The 23,471-nt window shown below is 40.2% G+C and overlaps 1 protein-coding gene across 5 annotated transcripts in view; it reads right to left on the bottom strand.

Annotated features, from left to right (window-relative positions):
* Positions 1-23,471, bottom strand: part of ANO6 (anoctamin 6) — a 212,810-nt gene that overhangs the window by 14,541 nt on the left and 174,798 nt on the right. For all 5 annotated transcript variants that reach the window (XM_050746870.1, XM_050746872.1, XM_050746873.1 and 2 more), the window contains 5 exons: positions 15,904-16,129; positions 14,698-14,867; positions 14,404-14,501; positions 8,444-8,574; positions 1,062-1,267 (listed from right to left, as the gene is read on the bottom strand). In XM_050746870.1, the coding sequence (XP_050602827.1) occupies positions 1,062-1,267; positions 8,444-8,574; positions 14,404-14,501; positions 14,698-14,867; positions 15,904-16,129 (831 nt within the window). The remainder of the gene's footprint in view (positions 1-1,061; positions 1,268-8,443; positions 8,575-14,403; positions 14,502-14,697; positions 14,868-15,903; positions 16,130-23,471) is intronic.

Raw genomic sequence — 23,471 nt, 5'->3', positions numbered from 1 at the left:
AAATGGGGCTCTGGAGTGGTAAGGCCTGGCTCAAGATCATGCAGCTACAGTACTGGGAACTGGAGCTCGAGTCTACCTGACTCTAGAGCCCACAATGCTCAGTAACTTCCCTCATCCAGAGCCTAACCTACAGGCACTGCCAACGTCTCCTACAGGCACTGCCAACTTCTGTTGTTTTGGCTGGGGACTCAGGGAAGATGTGGCTTAAGAAAACAAAACTGGGGAATCACTTTGTTAGGGAGGTTCACCTGGGAGTGAGACTGTCAGTGAAATATGGGAGGAAATGGCCCTAGTTTTGGGACACTTCTTGGGAAGGTGTTCCGCTAATGGGATGGCATGAAAATTGCATTGCCTGAACTCCCTTGTGGCTGTACATAAAAATGACATGTTCAGATGGCCCATAATCAATGAATACAGGCTGTAAACAACTGAGTTCTGTCCCCTCACAGCTGTGATATATACAGGGCATGAGGCTGCTTCAGCCAATGATCAGAGCATGGTGAGCAAAGACCTAAGGGTGGGGTGGGAAAGGTGATGAAACCTACCCACCTCCCTCCTTTAAGAATTGCTGCTCTGGAGTCAAGGAAGGTAATCAGGAGTGCACACACTGTTTATACTTCACCATCAGAGTTAATATTTTAGGTTGATGCTTTGGAATATGTAGTAAAACAAGGTAGAATGATCTTATTTTAGGGTCCTCAAACTCTAAATGAACAGATTTCTATCCACATTATAAAAAAGCATTTTCTGATAACTCTTTTTATAGTTATGTGAGGATTAAAAGTGTTAGTACTTATCATTACCATATTTCATATTGAATAAAAAGTTTAGCAAATGAGCAATAACAGTACCTGTGTAGGCGGTCTTGACAGTTAAAAATAATTATATACAAAATGAAAATACATTTAACAAGTGGTTATATAGAGCAACTATATCGTTTATGTGGATGACAGACTTAGCATCTTCCTCCCATTTTAAAAAACACTAAACATTTGATTCCTTAGGTAGCAAATCTAATGCATCTTCAAGGTCTTTACCCTGTAAAGCTTAGGTCTACTCACATTGGTCACCACAGCCAGAATTGCTATTCCTTGCATGATGGGCTGCCATGCTCCAATGTCCTGGGCTTTCTCTGGTACCAGGCGTCTAAACTGGGTGGTCAGTTTCCATGCGTCCACTCTTATTTCCAATATATTGTTCACGAGAGCCAACAGAGGGGCCAGTGGAAAAGAGGCCACAAATAAGGTGACGAACCCAAACTGAATAACTGTCAATGGAATGGACACACATCATGGAGTGGTGGTGGATGGAAGGACAACATATTTTTCTTTACTCTTGAAAGAGAAAGGCAAACGAACTAAATCCCAGAGAGAAAACACATCTGTGGTAAATAATAATTTAGTGTTCAACAGTGAAAGAATTCAAACAAAACACAAATATAAAATCTCTGGAAAGAAGACTAATTATAGCCTGTTTCTTTCACATGTATACACTTAATAGGACCAATATATTTAGACATCTTTAGTCAACCAGAATTATTTGCTGGTAATAAATTTGAGACATCATAAGCATATTATTCATTCTCAGTGTTGAAATAGAATGTTGGAAGATGATTTGTGGTTTAGGATTTTTTTTTTTTTTTTTAAGAAAAAAGAAATATTGTGGCATTATCTAACAAGTTAAAGAGAAAAAGAAATGGACCCATGGGAAGGCTATGCTTAGAGAATGTTGGAAGAAATATGCTGAGAACAAGCAAATGAGTGAGCTCCCCTGAGTCGCAAATGCAAGTGCAGTGCATTCAGAGAATTTGATAGTATTAGAAATATATGTGATAAAAGTGTCTTAAGTTATAATATCCTCAAGATTCTTGATCTTGAAGTTAGTTGTGGTCCTTGTGGTCATAATAAGTCAAAATTTGAGTGGTGGCTTAGAAGTTCTTTTCTCCTTGTTTGTAATTGACACGGCCTTATTATAAATGGGGCAGCAGAGATTTTTGGGGTGATACCATGGAGGGGAAGAAGAAAATATCCAAAAAAGGAAACTCAGTTTTAGACCCTGCCCTCCTAACTGGCAGACCTTCAGAGGAAACATATACAGAAATGTAACTAAGACTGTGGATGGGAGGAAAACGTAGAGCCCCATTAGGCCTCGTGCTCAGACAGGGGGCAGGGACGACTCTGGTCAGGAAGGGCGAGGATGTGGAGGGTGTGGCGAGGCAAGCAGAACTGGCATTTGCTTCTGGTCTGACAGGCAAAGGGCATGTTGCAGAAGAGCAGACAGGGCTAGAAGGATCCAGTAAGTCCCACAGGCCAGGCAGGAGCACTCTCATGCAGAGAAGTGAGCCAGGCAAGGACCAGAGTTAGTGATGCTACAGAGTCATGAGCAGCAGCAATAAGCAATGATATCAACATCTCTGTCTATGACTCACCCAATCCTAAATAACTCATCAGCCCCCAGGGCATGCAAGTAATAGCCATGTGTGGAGTCAGCCAGTCAACTGTGGTAAACTAGCAAGTGTGTGTCCTACGGAAAGGGACAGCTCATAGCTGCCATGTTGGAATGAGGGCTCCATGTTGCCAGATCTCCTGATTGTTCAAGAGAAGCCAGAGATTAGGATTATGTTATCAGTAAACCTAGTTAAAAATCCAAAAGAGAAAAGATACCACTTATAATGACAACAAAAGCATAGACTATTTAGAAAGTAAGACTACTATGATAATTGACTGAAGAAAAAACAAATAATGATGAATGAATGAATGGTAGGATGTGCCATACTCTTGATTGGGCAAACTTGAATGCAGGGATGTATCAAAAATTTTCCACAAAATAATTTAGAATTCTAATATAAATTCTGTTAATAATCCCAAATGGATTTAACAAAAAAAGCTGACAGGTCAGCCGGGTGTGGCAGCTAATCCCTGTAATCCTAGCACTTTGGGAGGCTGAGGAGGGAGGATTATTTGAGCCCAGGAGTTTGAGACCAGCCTAGACAACATAGCAAGACCCTGTCTCTACAAGAAATACAAAAATTAGCTGGGCATGGTGGTACAAGCCTGTAGTCTCAGCTACCCAGGAGGCTGAGGTGGGAAGATTGCTTTAGTTGAGGGGGCGGAGGTTGCAGTGAGCCCAGATTGTGCCACTGCACTCCAGCCTGGGCAACAGGGCGAGACTCTGTCTTTCAAAGAAAGATAAGAAAAAAAGCTGAAAAGTGATACTGAAGTTCTTCAAGAAATATAAACAGGTAAAATAATGAACAGGGATGTTTGCATAGACAGGAACATTCTGAAAAAATAAAATGGGATAGCTCTGGGAGATATTAAAGTATATTATAATGCTGTGGTAATTGAAACAGTTTAGAACTAGTACATGAGTAGATAGTATGAATTAAATAGGGTGAATTTTAAGAGGAGATGCAAATATTCATGGGTTTTAATATATTATAAAGTGATGCTTTGAAGCAGTGGATGCAAGTATTGGCACAGCTAGCTAAGTCATGGGAAAAATTGGTATGGGGCCATCACTTTTGACACCAAAATAAATTCCACATGGATTAAAAACAAAACACCAGAAAAAGCCCATGTAATTTGTTCTGATATTCAAGTGAGAAAAATTTCATAAGCAACTTTTGAAACCAAGAATAACAACAACAAAAAGTCAATGCAAAACACCCACTATGAAAACAAAACAACCCTGCCTGCAACTTTTTCATAATCCTATACTGCTCTCTAATGCTTTCTCTGCTTGCTTCTACATGTTACAGTTGAGTTTTCTGAAGGAAGTATCCATCTTCACAACAAGTGGCAGAGTAACTAGTCCCTGAAGGCCCGCACCCTGCTGAGGCCCTCACCACTGCACTGGACCTACTCTTGCTAACTTTGCCGGTGGCTGCACGTTCATAAGCTGATGCTCCTTTTTGGTCCTGATTTTTGTGATTTCTTGTGACATGGTCATAAGAAATTTATGGCCAAGATTTATGTGACATGGCCAAACAGTCACCCTGCTGTGGAATATTTATTTCCCCTTCATTTCCTTTTTACTTAATTTTAAAAAGTCAAAATATATATTGAAAAACAAAAAAACTAAAAAAACCCTGCCTAGCTATAGCACTGCTTCCACTTCCTGCCCCAGGTCTAGCAATTAGGAGTGTGTGGGTGCTGGCTCTCTTCCTTTCTTCCCCCTCTGGATTTTCCATTATGCCCCTTTTCCTTCATGACCAAATTCCTCTGAAGCAACATTATCTCCCAAGCCTTCTCTGGGTTGACACAACCCTGCTGGATTTCTTCCCACTGCTCTGCTCTTCTTTTCCTCTGTGGGCCTCCCTCCCTCTTCACTCTTCAAATGTCCCTTTCCCCCAGGGCCTCTTCATCAATTCTCTGTCCATCTCTCTTTATATTCCTGCTAGGCATGCCTGATTCACCCTCATGGCCTCACCCATGGCTCATCTGAGCTCCTGACTGTGGTGTCCAACTTTCTAATAGACATTGCCTTTCAGATGTTTTCACGCTAAAAATATCCAACACTGAGCCATTTCCTAGAGAACAGCTCCTCTCCTTATGTTCTGCCCTGCATATATGGTCTCCTGGAAGTTATCTTAATTTAATTCCTCATCTGCTATGCAATTCACCTCTTTAACACTTACCTAACTCCATCTCCCTCTCTCTACTCCTATGCCCACTATTTAGGCACCTGTCACTTGTTGTCCGGGTTACCTGCTGTAGCCTCCTAAATCATCTCCCTCCCACCACAAGTCTCATCCAAAATATTATCTTCCATTCTGCTGCCTGATTCATCATATTCCACATAAATGTTATGCAGTTCTCTTGTTTACAAATATTCCAGCGGATCCCAATTTCTTTAAGAATAAAGTTCAAGTCCCCTGGCTAAGCACACCAGACCCATCATGATATGGCCCCTGCCTACCTGATATTCCCACTTGTGAATCCTTTGTTCACTTGCCATTCTTTGACCAAGCTGTTGTACTTTTAAATATGTCCACCTTTCCACACAAAATGTCCATTCTCTTCACCATACTTCAGATAACTAACTTCCATTCACCCTTCAAAATCCAGTTCAAATATCACCTGCTCAAGGAAGTCTGATTAGCATTCTCCTTCCTAACCATGTGCCAAGTGCTGAGCTCCATGAGGGGAGGGACCAGGTGCCCTGGAAAGCCCAGCGGCTGAGAGTGTTTGGCACAGCAGGTGCTCAATGTTTAATGAATGAATGAGTGAATGAATGAATGAACAAATGAAGAGCTGGAGGCCTGCAAATCCTCCCAATTACCTAGTTGCCCTTTTGGAAAGCTCATCCTGCAAAGGTTAGGAGACTTCATGGCAGGTGATGGGCTCGAACCAAGCAGAGATGAGAGCATGAAGGGAAGAAGGCCTGAGTCCTGGAGAGTGCAGCGGAGGCATCGGTGGGTTCAGCACAGGAGGGAGAAAAAGAAAGGGGCACAAGGAGCTGCTGAAGAATAGCTGATATTCATTACAGTACAATTACATGGAGAAAATAATATATGAAGGTCATTGTTTTAGCAGATTTTAAAACATTAACTTGGAGACAGATGAAAGTGAGATCAAGGCACCATGGCAAGGGTGGAAGAGACAGTGCCAGAGACAAACAGGGCCCACTCATCACTTCACTGCACTCCGTTTATGGCACCTGCCTACCAGGAAGGCCTTATCAAGTTCTCAGGACACCTGTGTCTGCAGTACATTACTGAGTACAAAACAGTATTTATGGCTTCCAGGTTTGAATACAGACGACTACGTTTATGTTGTGTGTACTCGGAGTCAGCAACACTCTTAGAGAAGCAATTTGGGTTAACAGCTCAGAGTTACTCCAATAATCTCAAAGGATGGTGGGAAATTCACTAAATAAAAAACGTTTCACTCAAACAGGTCATACAGAACTTGGTGAGAAGTGAGTGAGGAATGTTAATGTGAAATCAACTAAAAGTTAGATATGAGTGTCGGAGCTCCAAGTTCAAGTTGCTTAAATGTTTATAAGTACAAGGTTCCAGGCACTGGCGCTCTAGCAGAGGACGTGGCAGCTGCCTCCATCAGGCTCAGTGCAACGGGGACAGAGGCAGGCACAGAGTGCATACCGCCACAGCAGGTAGCAGGCGCTGGTAACGCCTAGAAGTAAAGAGCAGCAAAGCTGCCTGAAAAGTTCAGGGGCCCGGCTGAGGCTCAGCAGGACTTGTCAGGTAGGAAAGAAGGAAAGAGAGTTGAGGCTGGGTGCAAGGCCAAGCAAGGGTGGAGGCTCCAGGCTGGCTTTCTGGAATATGTTTCCCTTAAGCAGTAAGAGCCACAATTTAAAAGGTAGATGGTGGTGTCATTAAGGAATATGGGGAAATGAGAAGGAGGGGATTGTGTAGTGGTGAGACCAATACCAAAGGCGCTCAATGTTTATTTTTAGAGAAATGAAAACAATTCAAAAGGCACTTGGAAATTCTGTCTCTCACAGACTAGAAGGACAAAACACAGATTTCACTCTCCTGTTGCCCACACAGTAACAGACTGCCTACTCCCAGAAATTCAGAAATCAAGTTTTCTAAGTCATTAGGTGCTATTTAGATAACAGGAAAACAACCTAATAAACTTAAAAATCTGTCCATAATAGCTGTTATTCTATACTTTCTTGTAGGGCAGGATGAGGCAGAATTATTTAGTTGATAACTATTTTAAAGAGCCTATGAAACTTTAAAAGTCCTATCAACTTCTCCCCAAAGCACATGACCATATAACTTTCTCTTCTGATGTCATTTATTTGACTATCAACTAAAGAAAAAACACTTTTTAAAAATAACAAATGACATTCTACCCCAGGATTCTTTTTAATGCTGTTAATAGTTCCAATAAGAAACATTTACAATTACGACTCATTTTTGAATAACAGGTCTTACAGTCCTTCTGAAAATAAGCAGAATAATAACTAAGGACAGCTTCCACATATGTACTGCAGCTACACCCTTAATAAAACCTGGTCCGAAAACATAACAAAGCAAAAATGAAATTCAAATCAGGCTCTGGGCTGCTGCAAAGTACTGCTGACTAAAGAAGCCACAAGATGAACCTTTTGCTCATTGAAGGAAGCAGATGTGTTTCCATGTATAATGTGTATTTTTAAAAGCAATTATTTTATATAGAGAATGTGATTTAATAAAAACCACCTTCTAACTGCAGACTTGTAAACAGGAACCACGAAGGCGTGTCTTTGCCAATATGCAAAGCCCTATGCATAAATGCAAAGCCTGTCAACAAAAATGATGCGTTTCTTTTTCTATTCTCCTAAGCTTAAAAAAATTGTAATTCAGTGTAATGGTTAGCTGAAAGGGCACAGATACAAAACATGTAAATTGTTAGCCATCTATTAGATATAAGCGTGTCATGCATAATACAAAAGGTGATGTTTCCTATGGAAATCTATTTTGAGATGCTTCCGTTTAAAGGCAACCGAGAGGTCAAAATCAAGTTCCACTGAAAAGAATTAAGAGCCCAAGCAAATAATATAAAAATGGACCAAGGCATTTAGGAAAGAGAGGACCTGTACTAAATCTTAATTCCAGACCAGCACAATGGTTTCAAATTCAGGCCAGTTATGAGTCATGAAGTCACTCAAGGAACCAGGTAGAAACCACTGGCCAGAAGAAATAGATAGGCTGTCAAAGGCAGGCATGAGATGTGAAAGTGGGCATCCTGGGACCATTCCTGCCATGAAGCTGCATGCTCCTGCAGGCTTAAATGACTCAGTTCAGAAGTGTACTGGCCAACAGCTGTGCCTGCATGGACTGAATCACACCTAATTATAGTTGCTGAGTTCATTCTCAGACAACATGATTAGAATGCTTTAAGAATTCATGGTAAAGATGGCTGGGCCCAGTGGCTCATGTGTGTAATCCCAGCACTTTGGGAGGCTGAGGTGGGTGGATCATTTGAGCCCAGGAGTTTGAGACCAGCCTGGCCAACATGGTGAAACCCTGTCAGTACTAAAAGTCCAAAAATTAGCTGGGTGTGGCGGACTGTAATCCCGGTTACTCGGGAGGCTGAGGCAGGAGAATCGCTTGAACCTGGGAGGCGGAGGTTGCAGTGAGCCACGATTGTACCACTGCACTCCAGCCTGGGCTACAGAGCGAGACTCTGTCTCAAAAAAAAAAACAACAAAAAAAAACCAAAAAAAAAGAATTAATGGTAAAGATGTACCTCAATGAATATTGCATTCCACTGCCCGCTAATAAATTTCTAGCTTTGTACAACATAAATATTGACAAAGACACACATGACCACCCTATCTGAAAGCCTGATTGTATAATTTTGTCTAGTGGAGAAAAACATACTCTTCAATATGCTAAATGTTAATATGGCTCCATAACAGATGCTTTTGGGATCCACAACATACTCCAACATATTTTATATCACTAAAAACTTCACTAAGAACTTACTCATTTCAAGATATTCATAAAATAATCCCAGTTTGCCCATAGGCTGCAGATGGTAGTCCTGTTCCCATCGTGGGGTTATCTTTTCTGATCCAGAAACTCTGTGAAATCGCCCAATTAGATTCATGATCCAGCTGCCAAAAAAAAAAAAATTTATAAATTAGAATGAATATTATCAGGCCAAGGTCATAAAAATATTTTGCTGCTATCTTAAAGCTGCACCAGTAATCTTCCCAATAAACTATTTTTTGTTTGCATGCTAAATTTGTTTCTATTTCTGCCTCCTTATTCCAAAATATTTTGAAAAATAGGACTACATACCTAGGTTTATCAAAGCTGCTGCTGCTACTATTTTTTTCTCCTACCTTTTTCCTATGGGTGGCTTAATTTTTAAAAGGCAGGTTCCTACATTTGATTAACTTCAGTTGTTTGTTTTTGCATTTCCCCCTTATCATTCAAAATGGCCTTGCCAGTATGAAAATCACCAGAGAAAACAAGATATAGTATGCGAGCTGGTGGTAAGTGCTGTGGAGAAAACTAAGTAGGGCAGGGAATGCTTGCATTTGTGTCTAGGGAGGTGGCCGGTGAAGGCCTCCTTCAGAATGATGTGTGATTAAGGATGTGAAGGAGACAAAGGAGGGGGAAACCTGGGGGAAGAAGTCCCAGGCAGAGGGAATGGTGATGACAGAGATCCTGAGGCAGGAGCAGGCCTCCATGATTCACAGACAGCACACAGGGTAGGGATAAGAGACCACTGTCAGGATCTGGGCATTTTTTTTCCTCCGAGGGAAGTGAGGAGCCACTGGAGGGCACCAAGTAGGAAAGTGACATAATCTGACTTTAGATAAAATAGGTCCAATTCCTATTTTAAGCTGAATCATTTAAGGACCAGAGGAGTGAAATGCGTCCTTCAGGTCATAGTGCAGAGCTAGGAGAAAACAGCCTGGACTGCGTCCCAGCGCTCTGTCCACCCCTGGATTCTGCCCGCTGAGCTGCCCGCTGTCTCTTTTTTATGTCATGTGTTTTCCCTCTCTCAAAAGCCTTGTGGCTGAGATAAGTGCTTCCCCCCTTTTATGGCAATTTGTCTGGAAAAGAAATCTGAGTTGGCAGTAAAATGAGGTGTGCACCTGTGGCATAAAGAACTGCTGTCCCCTCAAGCAACTGCCAGCTTGTGGTTTACCTGTGGAGTCATCAGAAGAAGCATGACAACAACTCCAAATACAGATCTAACATCTGGATACACTGGGTCATTAAACATGTGGGTGTGGCCTTCGAACTCTGATAATGGGAAGGCATCCCATGATGGTTAAGGACAGTTACTTCAAGAAAACCAGGCAGACCCTCATCCTCTCCATCATGTGTGCACACGCGCACACCCAGCCAGCATAAGACAGACAGTACAAATGGCTCACTCTGCTGGGTTTCCCACTGCTACTGATCTCAGGGCTCACTTCTCACTGACTGCTACTGAAGCTTTACTCAGGGCAAATTATCTCTACTACAGGAGACATCTCTGACCTCACAATCTTTCCCCACTTCTTTCTCTTCGATGATGTTAGACAGGCAGCAGGAGGCTGTGGAAAGTGGAGGAGATATGAGTTCAGACACCCCTGAATCTGAATCCAAACTCTATTTCTTAGCTGGTTAACTTTGGTAAAAAATAAATAAATAAATAAAATGGGGTGATAAAACCTACACTGCCCAGGGCTGCTGTCAGGATTAAATGATTCAAAATAGGTAATGGATGTAGCATGTTTCCTAACACATCAAAACCTGCTGTATGGGATTTTCTGTTGAGCAATACAGGCTGCACTGGCTGAGGCCAAGTGTAAATAAGGACTATGTTACATAGACTCTTGGCTCAGTTATCCAGGCCACCTGGATCAGTGGTTCCCCCTTCAGCACATACAAGCACGGCGTGGAATGCTTATGAGTAGTGCAGCTTCCTATGCTCCCAACCAAAAGGTCTGAGATAAGCTCCAGAATCTGCAGTTTTATAGTCATTCCAAGGGGGGTGTGACTCAGGTAGCACCAAGGACCACACATGTCCATCACCCTTCATGACACCTAACTCTAAGGTCACTGGGTGTGGTTTCTATTGGTTTATCCTTTGCTCTGCCTCCCACACTTCTAGTCTCAGCCTTTTGCTGAATCCTTTCCATGCCCTCAAAGAAGCAGGTCTTTTTCTATCTGGGCTCTAAATCACATCAAAATTCAGATTCAGGATGAAACTTCTGTCCTGGCAACTACTTGTGTCATCTGGCACTTCCTTCTCATATCAGGTCATCTTAGAAGTCTTTCTTACTAGCTTTCATTTCTGACTTACAGACGCTGAGCCTCTTGTTTGGTTTCCCTGAGTTTAACCACTCATGTTTGGGTTTTCTATAGGTCTGTGTTTCTAGTGCAGGGACCTCAATCTTGACTTCACATGAGAATCACCCACAGAACTTTTAGAAAAATATACACACCACATATTTTTTCCCTGGCGAAGGCTAGAAGCAGGTGTTACAAAATAATTTCCATAGGAATTTACCATGTGTATTGTCATAGCCACATCATCAGTTGTGCTTTACTAGGTCCTTATTTTGTGCAAAACATGGTGAGAAGCATTTTACATCTCACTTCCTCTTCACCTCCATTATCACATTTAATCTACATGCTGGAGATAATCATTTCTGTTTCAGACATTCTACAGTATTCCCACTTGCTAATTTTGAAATACAAGCATCCTTTACTATCTGAATCTATTTTATGTGTGAGTTTACTGTTTCTGAACTTAGAGAGTAAGTGTAGATAGTGAGGGACACCTATATTTAGGACTCTGATTGCCTATAGCTCATCTTCTCTCCAAATCCTATCTTCAGAAGGGACATTTTCTCCTAAAACAGTTCTTTTTTCTTATTATACAAATAAGTATACTTATTAAAATAAAAAAAGGTATTTATGTTACAATATACATGTATAAATGTATATAAAGGAAAATTATAGCCATCTACTATTTAAATACCAAAAAATGATGCTCTGGGCATTTTGCATCCTTAATTCTATTATCTCTGACATTTTATTATAAACATTTCTCCAGAGTGAGCTATTTAACACAGGAATTATACTAGTCTTTTATTAAGAACAGAATAAAATCCCCAAGAATGCCTTAAATATCAAAACACTAAGTGGAGCTGGGAAGGCCAAAGGGCTCTGAGCCTGCTCTCTGGGTCTCACTGACAACTCTGTAATTTACTGATGTGATATATCTGAAGCATATAAGGCACTCATTCATTCACTCAGCTGCTTCACTGGGTCCCTGTCACATGCCAGGTACCGGGGAGGCCCCAAAAGGAACCTAGATCCCTAAGCCAGATACGCTCCTTTCCTTGTTCCAAGAATCCTAGTCAAGGGGTATGGGCCCAAAGGCGGGCGGGGGAGGAAGGAAGAGGGTACATGTGTGGTAAAATACATTACTCCAGGTTTCTCTTGACTACTTACATGATGTGAAAACAACTGCTGACTTATAAGGCTTTTCTCTATTTTTGGTATAGTTTTGGATAGAAAAGATAACCGGTATCTTTTTTTTTTTTTTTTTTTTGAGATGGAGTTTCGCTCTTGTTGCCTAGGCTGGAGTGCAATGGTGCAACCTCGGCTCACCACAACCTCTGCCTCCAGGTTCAAGCGATTCTCCTGCCTCAGTCTCCCGAGTAACTGGGATTATAGGCATGCACCAACATGCCTGGCTAATTTTGTATTTTTAGCAGAGACAGGGTTTCTCCATGTTGGTCAGGCTGGTCTCGAACTCCCGACCTCGGGTGATCTGCCCACCTTGGCCTCCCAAAGTGCTGGGATTACAGGTCTGAACCATGGCGCCTGGCTGATATATCTTTGATAAATTAGGATTTTGTATAACAAAGGTAATAAAACTGGCACCTATACAAAGAGAAGCAGCACAGTCACTCTCTAATTTGGCTAACACTCAGCATTCCCAGTTTCCAAACAAGAAAACATAGGAGGAGAAATTTGAGGCAAAGTTCATATCACTAATTTTCAACAATGAGCTTACTTGAAGTGAAAGTATAAACCACGGATAGTATAATTGATCCTTTAAAATATTTCATGTGAACAAATTTCATTTCATATGAATTTCTCAATACCAGCTTAGGAAATAGCTGCTAAAAACCAATGTTACCGAAACACAGTGTTAAATAATTAACCTACTTTTTTCAGAAAACACTTTTTAATCTCAGAATGAAGACTTTCCTCAATTTTATAATTTGTTTTCATTTAGAAACACAGTACTATTTATGCATGACCTACTTTTACTTATCTGGAAAAATCTGAATATGAGCTCAATGAAAGTGAGGGTTGTTTTCTGTAGAGAAGGATAAAAAAAAAAAAAAAAGAATTTCACAGCTAAAACCAGAATCCCTTTCTGGGTGGAGGAAGAGGAAGGAGAGAGATCTTTGTTTAGAGAAAGACCCTGAAAGTTTCCATTGAAGATAGAGAATAAGACCTGGTAAAGAAATCTGGAAGGATGCACTGAAACCCAGAGTGAGTTAACTGCTCAACAAAGAGAATGAACAGAAACTTGGTGACTGGGGAGAAAAACGCCAGGAGTAGGAGAAGAAAGAGAGAGAAGTTGTATGTGATGGAGGGGAGAGGGCAACACGGCAGGAGGTGAGAGCCTATAAAGAGGGTGATAAATTTTAAAAAATTCCCAGGTATATAGTGGGATAAACGACTTCTTATAAAGGTGGAGGCTTTTTGTTTCTAAACAAAAGAAGGGAAGAGGTGGTAGGGGAGATGAGGAGAGGAGGGGGACAGGGGGTAGAAGACAGGAGGTGGGAGAGGTGACTACAGAAGACAGTCACAAACATGAAACTTTGCTGGCTTTGAGATGGAGAAGAGGTCACAAGGAGGTCACAAGGCAGGGAGCATAGATGGTGGCCTCCAGAAGCTAGGAAAGGCAAAGAGATTCACCTCAGAGTCCTTGGAAAGGAACACAACCCCACCAACACCTTGATTTTAGTCCAGTGAGACTTCTGACCCCCAGGACCATAAGATATTACATGTTGTTTTTACCCCATTAATCTTGGGGTAATTTGTTATTGCAGCAATAGAAGACCAAAACAAAAAGCTCCCTGAAATTTGCAGAAATTGCAGATGGTGTTGGACTTTACACTTTGATAGCGGAGGGGGCCTAAGTGAAAGTTGTAAACGGCAATGAAATCTTAGTTAACATCTTAAGTAAAACTATTCTGTTGTGCTCATTTTTAGGAAAACAGTAAGTCAAAACCTTTGTGGTTATTATTCTAGACAATTATTTCTTAAAACATTATGTATCCCAGTGCCTTAGGATCATGAGAGAACCTCTGTTCTTAAAAGTCTGGACTCATGGGATCCTGGATTTGAATCCCACAGTAGCCTCTTAATGCTAATGTGAAACTGGGTAAATCATTTAACCTCTTTAAACCACAGATCTTCATTAGCAGAAAGGAGAAAAAAATAAGAATAGTTTGGTAGATGAAATGATATATATATATATATCATTTTTTTAATATATATGTAGCACTTAATATAGTGACTGGAATTCACACTGACTTTTAAATGCATAATATATAGGAAAGAGAGAAGGATGTGAGAAATTGTGGAAATACACAGGTCACAGCTCTAGCCAGTGCTGTCGCTCAAAGGGCTGCTATTAGTCAGTAACCAACAATAGCCCAGTAGGTATAAACTGCAGCAGATGGGGATTTACATTAAATATAAAGAAGGTTTTAAAATACAATTATTAGATCCTGGATACATTTACACTGTTGGTTGGACTATGTTGTCTGGAGACCCTTAACGACAGTAGCTTCTGATCCATTTAGAGGTGGACATGCAGCTATGTGGCTATGGAGGCAAATGATTTGTGTGGCTGGGCTGTTCTATTCCTCGTCCTTTTACCCATGGCTATACAAGTTAACACTCACGGCAATAATACTTCTTGTATGTTATTCCAGATTGCTTTTCCTCCCATGATTATTGTCAGCTGAGTTGTCAGTTCAAGAAGACAGCCACCTGGGTCACACTGGAAGGTTAAAAAGAAAATACCATTTAAATATTCAATAGATCTAACTTGAAATATAGGCATCCTATTTTTCTGATATTTGTTCTGCTTAGGCTAAAAAATAAATCTAGGAATTTACAACAAAGAACTATTCATTTGGGGAACTGAGAGAAAACTCAGCTTAAATTGGCAAGATAATACAATTCTATATTCATACCTCTTCATTTCTGTATTTTCCCAACCAATAAACTGGGTCTCCTGGATAGCCTACAAATTTGCCCTTAAAGAATGCTATGTAGAAGCATGAAGAGTAGTAGTTGACAAACTGGAATAAGAACATCTTCATGGTGAGGCTGTTCTCATAATCAGTCTGGGTCCTTGGGAGTTCTGTAGTTAAAAGAAAGAAAAATAAGATTTTAAAACTGTGAAGAGCTTTGAGACTCTAATAAAAAATACTGATACATGAGTTAACACGTTAAAAAAATACAATGCACACTGTTTCCATTTAAGCTGTTTTGAATACCTTAATACAGCCACTGCGTTAATTCCAAGTTTGCACAGTGTTATGAGTTCTCCCTCACAGTAGGAATACAATAGCCCACATGTTCCCCTCCCCCACAAAAAAATCAACTGCTCCTTAAAATTTACAAGTACAGTGTTATCAACTAAGAACTGCCATAGGTATAATTGACAGAAAATTAGTTTTGAACTGCCTGCTAAATGATATTCTCTTGTTTTCCTGAATTGCAATAAGGTGTGTCTGTTGAAGAAAACAAGCAAACCAAGGTACAACTTGCTAGAGGCATTTGGGAAAGACAAAATAGGTCATCCTCCTAGTGTGGAGTTTGAATCAGTTCGATCATTTTAGATGACCACCGAGCAGGCCATTCAGAGAACGACTCAGACGTATGCAGTATGGCAAGCACTTAACTTGGCCACTAAGCAGCTGCCTGGGATACAAGCCAGAGAGAAGAAACACATTAAAAAATCAAGGCCTGATGAGAATTATATTAATATGAACAGCACGGGGGAAGACACGTAGCAGTGTGATAGCTTGTCCTCTCAGCAACAGAGGAACATATTTGCCACTGCAACCATGACCCTATTCCACTTATTTGCAATAAAGAGACTATTTACTTTCAACAATAGAGTACATGATCTAATGTAATTGAAAATATTATTCAGCACTGATCTGTTTACACAGAGTTTGGACATTATAATGATTGTCTTTGCTTTGTCCCTTTTACTAATGGAAAGCTGTAGCTAATTTATTTCCATACATGCTAGAGAAAATATGTTTACACTCGAAAATTTCTAAAAATTGTAACCTACTGGAATTGAAAAGCCTAAAACATAACAGTCTCTATTTTTGGCAGGTTCTAAAAATATGTCAGAAGTTACCTAAGCTATAGTAGGACCTTACCGAAGTTAGTAATCATAATTGCCACTTTTTCATATATAGTGTTCAGAATCATGATAATTATAAAGCTGATGATGGAGGCCGTGATGGACGTGGCTGTCTGTGGAGTCAGGTACTTCTGGATTGGGTCTGTTCCATTAATGTTCTTGGGAAGTTTTGCAGAAAATACAATGAACACTGAGAGCCTATAGACAATTATCCCAATAACTGAAGCGATGATCAATAGGATCTGAAAGCACAATAAACACAGTAGCATGAGACTCACCAATAACTGCACTTGTACTGTTAAAAACTGACCTCACACTTTGCGTGTGTAAAGTGATGTAAATCTCAAATAAGTGATACCAAGTGATGTAAACCTCAAATAAGTGATACCAAGGGGGTAGAAAGTCTGGCATGTTAAATTTTTAAAAAAGAAAAAAGAATGATGGAAGTGAAAAGAAGGCGCATACACATATGTAAAACGTTAACAAGAGGAGAAACTGGGTGCAGGGGGTGGTGACAGGGAACTGGAAACTATTTTCTGTGCAATTTTTTTGTAAACCTAAAATCACTCCAAAAAAAGTCTATTTTAAAAAGAGTATCTTCACACAGCATACAAATGGAACAACTAGTAGCATAATCTGGTAGAAGAAAAAAATGTCTGAGTGTAGAACCAAAGAAAACATCCCTTTTTTTTTTTTTTTTTTTTTTTTTTGAGACGGAGTCTCGCTCTGTCGCCCAGGCTGGAGTGCAGTGGCCGGATCTCAGCTCACTGCAAGCTCCGCCTCCCGGGTTCCCGCCATTCTCCTGGCTCAGCCTCCCGAGTAGCTGGGACTACAGGCGCCCGCCACCTCGCCCAGCTAGTTTTTTGTATTTTTTAGTAGAGATGGGGTTTCACCGTGTTAGCCAGGATGGTCTCGATCTCCTGACCTCCTGATCCGCCCATCTCGGCCTCCCAAAGTGCTGGGATTACAGGCTTGAGCCACCGCGCCCGGTTGTAAGTTAACGTTTTTTGGTCACTCATACTCCATTAAGGAGATACATTTCCTTGCAACAGAGAAGCTATCACCAATTGAAGTGTCAGCAGGTGCTAGCGTTTGTCTTAATCACTGTAGCAGGGGAGAGTCTGAGCACAGCCAGTGAAGCTGGCACAGAGGTGCCCTGAGCTAACTGTTGCTACTGGCAGCAGGTCTCTGCTGATAAAAGCTTCACACACTTTTCACTCTCAGATCTCATGACCTTAAACTGGCAGTCATTTGTACTTGCATTTCCACAAGATTCACGCCACTAGACCACTGTATTTTTGCATAATCCCCAGTAAGAGAGATTTTCACTTTCTCAGTAAGCAGATTTCCCACCACTGAACGATGCACATTGAAGGTCCCATGAATTTTCCTTACTTGATACACGGTACTAGACACTATTGGAGAGGCATCTTTAAACCGTTTTCCCTACATCTACTTTCTCCAGAACCATGCACTCAAGGTGTATGACTGCTCATGATGACAGAAAAGTTTCAGAGAAGGGAAACTGAGGACCAAGCAAACCATATCTTGTTGACAGTAACAGAGGCCAGCTGTCACCTGTGGAGAGCAGTAAAGGGAGTGATTACAGGATGGTCCTGGGGCTAGACTCCTCTATTTGAATACTAGCTCTACTGGGGCTTCAATATCCTCTCCTGTGTATTAAGAATACTGTGGCACCTAACTTATGGAATTGTTGAGGATTCAATGAGTTACTTCAGGTAAAAACAGAGTATTAAGCTCAGGTACATGAAAAGCACTATATAAGTATTAGCTATGATTATGGCAACCAAAATTAAGTGTTTAAAAAGATGTTTTTCTTGCTCTTTAAGAAATCTGCTTGTAGAGAAGGCATTACATTTCTCCTGTGATCTATTTCCTTTCACAACACTTGTGAGATGAATAAGATTTGTGTGTGTGTATATCTAAAGATTAGTTAAGGCTGAGAAAAAATTAAAAAGATGAATCAAGTCATCCTCTCTTAGCACAATATATACAGGGTGTTTAAATATTATGTATTTTTAAAAATTACCTCCATAATTTTTATTATTAAGTAATGATAAAGATAACATTCTTTAAGTGCTTTCTGTTCACCTTAGCACATGTATATTTGTTTAATCTCATAACAGGCTTGTGAGGAAGGTAGTATATTCTCTCTCTGTTACTGATGAGAAAACAGAGGCTCAAAGACATTAAGCAATTTGTCCAAGATTAGATAACTAGTAAGTAAAAGAACTGGGGTCTCCTAAGATTCCAAAGACACTCACCTCTCCATGGCACTGCCTCCCACACAGTTTATGAAATGAATTCTAATTCATCCCAGAGCTTTTACAAACTTGTTAAGTTCCCATATTTCTTTGGGGTGCTTCCCATACTTCAGTGTTTCTTCATAGGGGCAGGAAGCTTTTTACTCTTTTTCCTCAAGTTTATAACTTACTTCTGATTCTAACATTAATACTTTTCTGACCATAACTTTAGTATATATGGTCACTGTGGACAATCTGAAAGTCTCTTGTAGTGGACACTGATTGCTTTTGCTAGCCTGGGTCTGTTCCCCATCCTAGAAGAGAACCCAGATTTTGCTTCAGGGGAAATAACTCCTCTGTTTTTAGCCCTGGGGTTTTGGTGGGATTGCCCTAATGTGCTCCAGAGGTACAACCTGATTGCTTGAGACAAACAGGTAACATCCCACTGGCCTCAGCAGTTGATCCAGGGATTGACACATAACTCAGTAACAGCCACTGAGACGTGAGGAGACATCTGTTAGTGCCCATGGGAAAGAGAAGCTTCACCTATCAATAGAGAAAGCCACTAAAAAAAAGACCTCTCGGCTGGGCGCAGTGGCTCACGCCTGTAATCACAGCACTTCGGGGGGCTGAGGCGGGCCAATCATGATGTCAGGAGTTCCAGGTCAGTTTGGCCAACATGGTGAAACTCCGTCTCTACTAAAAACACAAAAATTAGCTGGGCGTGGTGGCAGGTGCCTGTAATCCCAGCTACTCGGGAGGCTGAGGCAGGAGAACCGCTTGAACACGGGAGGCGGAGGTTGTGGTGAGCTGAGACGGCGGCATTGCACTCCAACCTGGGCGACAGAGCGAGAATCCGTCTCAAACAAAGAAAGAACCTCTCTTTGCTTGGAAGATGTGACATTTGAAATGCTGCAGCCATTCTGCTACCACAAGGAAGTGTCCAGACCCACCAAGCCCAGGAGGCCAGTTGACACAGGATGAAGGGAACAAAACACAGCCCTTGATAATATCTGGTCTGCAGTATCTGGATTTGACTGGAGCCATACCTCAGGCTTGGAATTTTCAGTTTCAGAAAATAAATAGCTGGAAAGAAAAAAATCCCACTTTCCCCTCTTTTGCTGTTGTTTAAACCAACTGAAGACCGATTTTCTGCCAACCGTAACTGAAAGATTCCTAACAAAAATGACATTAAATAGGAAAAAATTTATCTACTATCTACATGTGGGCACAGTTCCTTCAGGATTATGTATGCATTGTATGCATATTTAAAACCACTTTACATATTTATCCTTCCCTTAAATGTATCATAAACCATAAGCATTTTTATATGCCTTAAAATATTTTCATGACCGTACTTTCTCATGGCCGCACAACATTCCACTGTTTGAAGGGTGAGAAGTAGAACATTTTGGTTGATATATATGTTTATGTGTATATAAATACATACATAAAATATTATAAGTATGTGAAAAAACCTTACTGACCTTTACTGACCATTTTCAAACATTTCCTGATTGAAAGTCCTAAGAGCTAAATTAGTGGATTAAAGCATATGAATATTCTCGAGACTTGAAACACAACTGCTAAGCTGCCTTCTAGGAAGCTGGAGCAGTACAGAATTACAATAGTCTTGTATCGGAGTAGCTGACTGTTGCACTTCATCGTCACACTGAGGGCCCTATCATTCAAGAGGTGAAAAATCATATCTCATTTTAATGTGAATGGATTTAATCACTATTAAGATTTGGCATTTTGTAATGCTCACTGGTCATTATATTTTTTTTCTTTTGTAAATGCATATTTATGTTCTGTCTCTTTAGCCGCTGAGATCTTTGGGGTTATGTTCTAGGTGATCTGGCCTCTATGTATTAAAAGGTAGTGACCTCTTGTTTGCCCTATTGTTAACAAATATATCTTCTGGTATTTTGTTTACATTTAGGATACTTTTGATGTATGGAAATATTTAAATGTTTTCCTCTGAAACTTTTTCTATTGCTAGTAAGTTTAGAAAATCTTTTTACATCTAAAGCTCATATATTCATCAAATTTATTTGTAGTTTTAAACTTTTTTTTTTAAGTACTTTAATTTCTAGGGTACATGTGCACAACGTGCAGGTTTGTTACATATGTATACATGTGCCGTGTTGGTGTGCTGCACCCATCAACTCATCATTCACATTAGGTATTTCTCCTAATGCTATGCCTCCCCTAGCCCCCAACCGCCTGACAGGCCCCAGTGTGTGATGTTCCCCACCCTGTGTCCAAGTGATCTCATTGTTCAATTCCCACCTATGAGTGCGAACATGTGGTGTTTCATTTTCTGTCCTTGTGATAGTTTGCTCAGAATGATGGTTTCCGGCTTCATCCACGTCCCTGCAAATGACGTGAACTCATCCTTTTTTATGGCTGCCTACTATTCCATGGTGTTTATGTGCCCCATTTTCTTAATCCAGTCTATCATTGATGGACATTTGGGTTGGTTCCAAGTCTTTGCTATTGTGAATAGTGCCACAATAAACGTGTGCATATTTTTTTTATAGTCGTATGATTTATAATCCTTTGGGTATATATCCAGTAACAGGACTGCTGGGTCAAATGGTAATTCTAGTTCTAGATCCTTGAGGAATCACCACACTGTCTTCCACAATGGTTGAACCAATTTACACTCCCACCAACAGTGTAAAAGCGTTCCTATTTCTCCACATCCTCTCCAGCATCTGTTGTTTCCTGACTTTTCAATGATTGCCATTGTAACTGGTATCTCATTGTGGTTTTGATTTGCATTTCTCTGATGACCAATGATGATGAACATTTTTTCATGTGTCTGTTGGCTGCATAGATGTTTTCTTTTGAAAAGTGTCTGTTCGTGTGCTTTGCCCACTTTTTGATGGGGTTTTTTCTTGTAAATTTGTTTGAGTTCTTTGTAGATTCTGGATATTAGCCCTTTGTCAGATGGGTAGATTGCAAAAATTTTCTTCAATTCTGTAGGCTTCCTGTTCACTCTGATGGTAGTTTATTTTGCTGTGCAGAAGTCTGTTAGTTTAATTAAATCCCATTTGTCTATTTTGGCTTTTGTTGCCATTGTTTTTGGTGTTTTAGTCATGAAGTCCTTGGCCATGCCTATGTTCTGAGTGGTATTGCCTAGGTTTTCTTCTAGGGTTTTTATGGTTTTAGGTCTAACATTTAAGTCTTTAATCCATCTTGAATTAATTTTTGTATAAGGTGTAAGGAAGGGATCCAGTTTCAGCTTTCTACATATGGCTAGCCAATTTTCCCAGCACCAGTTATTAAATAGGGAATCCTTTCTCCATTTCTTGTTTTTGTCAGGTTTGTCAAAGATCAGATGGTTGTAGATGTGTTGCATTACTTCTGAGGCCTCTGTTTTGTTCCATTGGTCTATATATCTATTTTGGTAACAGTACCATGCTATTTTGGTTACTGTAGCCTTGTAGTATAGTTTGAAGTCAGGTAGCATGATGCCTCCAGCTTTGTTCTTTTGGCTTAGGATTGTCTTGGCAATGCGGGCTCTTTTTTGGTTCCATATGAACTTTAAAGTTTTTTCCAATTCTGTGAAGAAAGTCATTGGTAGCTTAATGGGGATGGCATTGAATCTATAAATTATCTTGGGCAGTATGGCCATTTTCAGGATATTGATTCTTCCTATCCGTGAGCATAGAATATTCTTCCATTTGTTTGTGTTCTCTTTTATTTTGGGCAGTGGTTTGTAGTTCTCCTTGAAGTGGTCCTTTACATCCCTTGTAAATTGAATTCCTAGGTATTTTATTCTCTTTGTAGCAATTGTGAATGGGAATTCACTCATTATTTAGCTGTTTTGTCTGTTAATGGTGTATAGGAATGCTTGTGATTTTTGCACATTGATTTTGTGTCCTGAGACTTTGCTGACGTTGCTTATCAGCTTAAGGAGATTTTGGGCTGAGATAATGGGGTTTTCTAAAAATATATAATCATGTCATCTGCAAACAGGGACAATTTGGCTTCCTCTTTTCCTAACTGAATAACCTGTATTTCTTTCTCTTACTGGACTACCAGTAAGAGAACTTCCAACACTATGTTGAATGGGAGTGGTGAGACAGGGTATCCTTGTCTTGTGCTGGTTTTCAAAGGGAATGCTTCCAGTTTTTGCCCATTCAGTATGACATTGGCTGTGTGTTTGTCATAAATAGCTCTTATTGGGAAATGTTCCATAAATACCTAGTTTATTGAGAATTTTTAGCACGAAGGGCTGTTGAATTTTGTTGAAGGTGTTTTCTGTATCTATTGAGATAATCATGTGGTTTTTGTCATTGGTTCTGTTTATGTGATGGATTACGTTTATTGATTTGCATATGTTGAACAAGCCTTGCATCCCAGGGATGAAGCCAACTTGATTATGGTGGATAAGCTTTTTGATGTGCTGCTGGATTCGGTTTGCCAGTATTTGATTGAGGATTTTTGCATTGATGTTCATCAGGGATATTGGTCTAAAATTCTTTTTTGGTTGTGTCTCTGCCAGGCTTTGGTATCAGACTGATGTTGGCCTCATAAAATGAGTTAGGGAGGATTCCCTTTTCTTCTATTGATTGGAATAGTTTCAGAAGGAATGGTACCAGTTCCTCTTTGTTCCTCTGGTAGAATTCGGCTGTGAATCCGTCTGGTCCTGGACTTTTTTTGGTTGTTAGGCTATTAATTATTGTCTCAATTTCAGAGCCTGTGATTGGTCTATTCAGAGATTCAATTTCTTCCTGGTTTAGTCTTGGGAGAGTGTTTGTGTCCAGGAATTTATTCATTTCTTCTAGATTTTCTAGTTTATTTACACAGAGGTTTTTATAGTATTCTCGGATGGTAGTTTGTATTTCTGTGGGATTGGTGGTGATATCCCCTTTATCATTTTTTTATTGCATCTATTTGATTCTTCTCTCTTTTCTTATTAGTCTTGCTAGAGGTCTATCAATTTTGTTGATCTTTTCAAAAAATCAGCTCCTGGATTCACTGATTTTTTGAAGGGTTTTTTGTGTCTCTATCTCTTTCAGTTCTGCTCTGATCTTAGTTATTTCTTGCCTTCTGCTAGCTTTTGAATTTGTTTGCTCTTGCTTCTCTAGTTCTTTTGTGATGTTAGGATGTCGATTTTAGATCTTTCCTGCTTTCTCTTGTGGGCATTTAGTGCTATAAATTTCCCTCTACACACTGCTTTAAATGTGTCCCAGAGATTCTGGTATATTGTGTCTTTGTTCTCACTGGTTTCAAAGAACATCTTTATTTCTGCCTTCATTTGTTATTTACCCAGTAGTCATTCAGGAGCAAGTTGGTCAGTTTCCAT

Source organism: Macaca thibetana, chromosome 11 (genome assembly GCF_024542745.1).
Source record: "Macaca thibetana thibetana isolate TM-01 chromosome 11, ASM2454274v1, whole genome shotgun sequence".
Taxonomy (NCBI): Eukaryota; Metazoa; Chordata; class Mammalia; order Primates; family Cercopithecidae; genus Macaca; species Macaca thibetana.
This window is presented reverse-complemented; position numbering and strand designations above follow the sequence as displayed.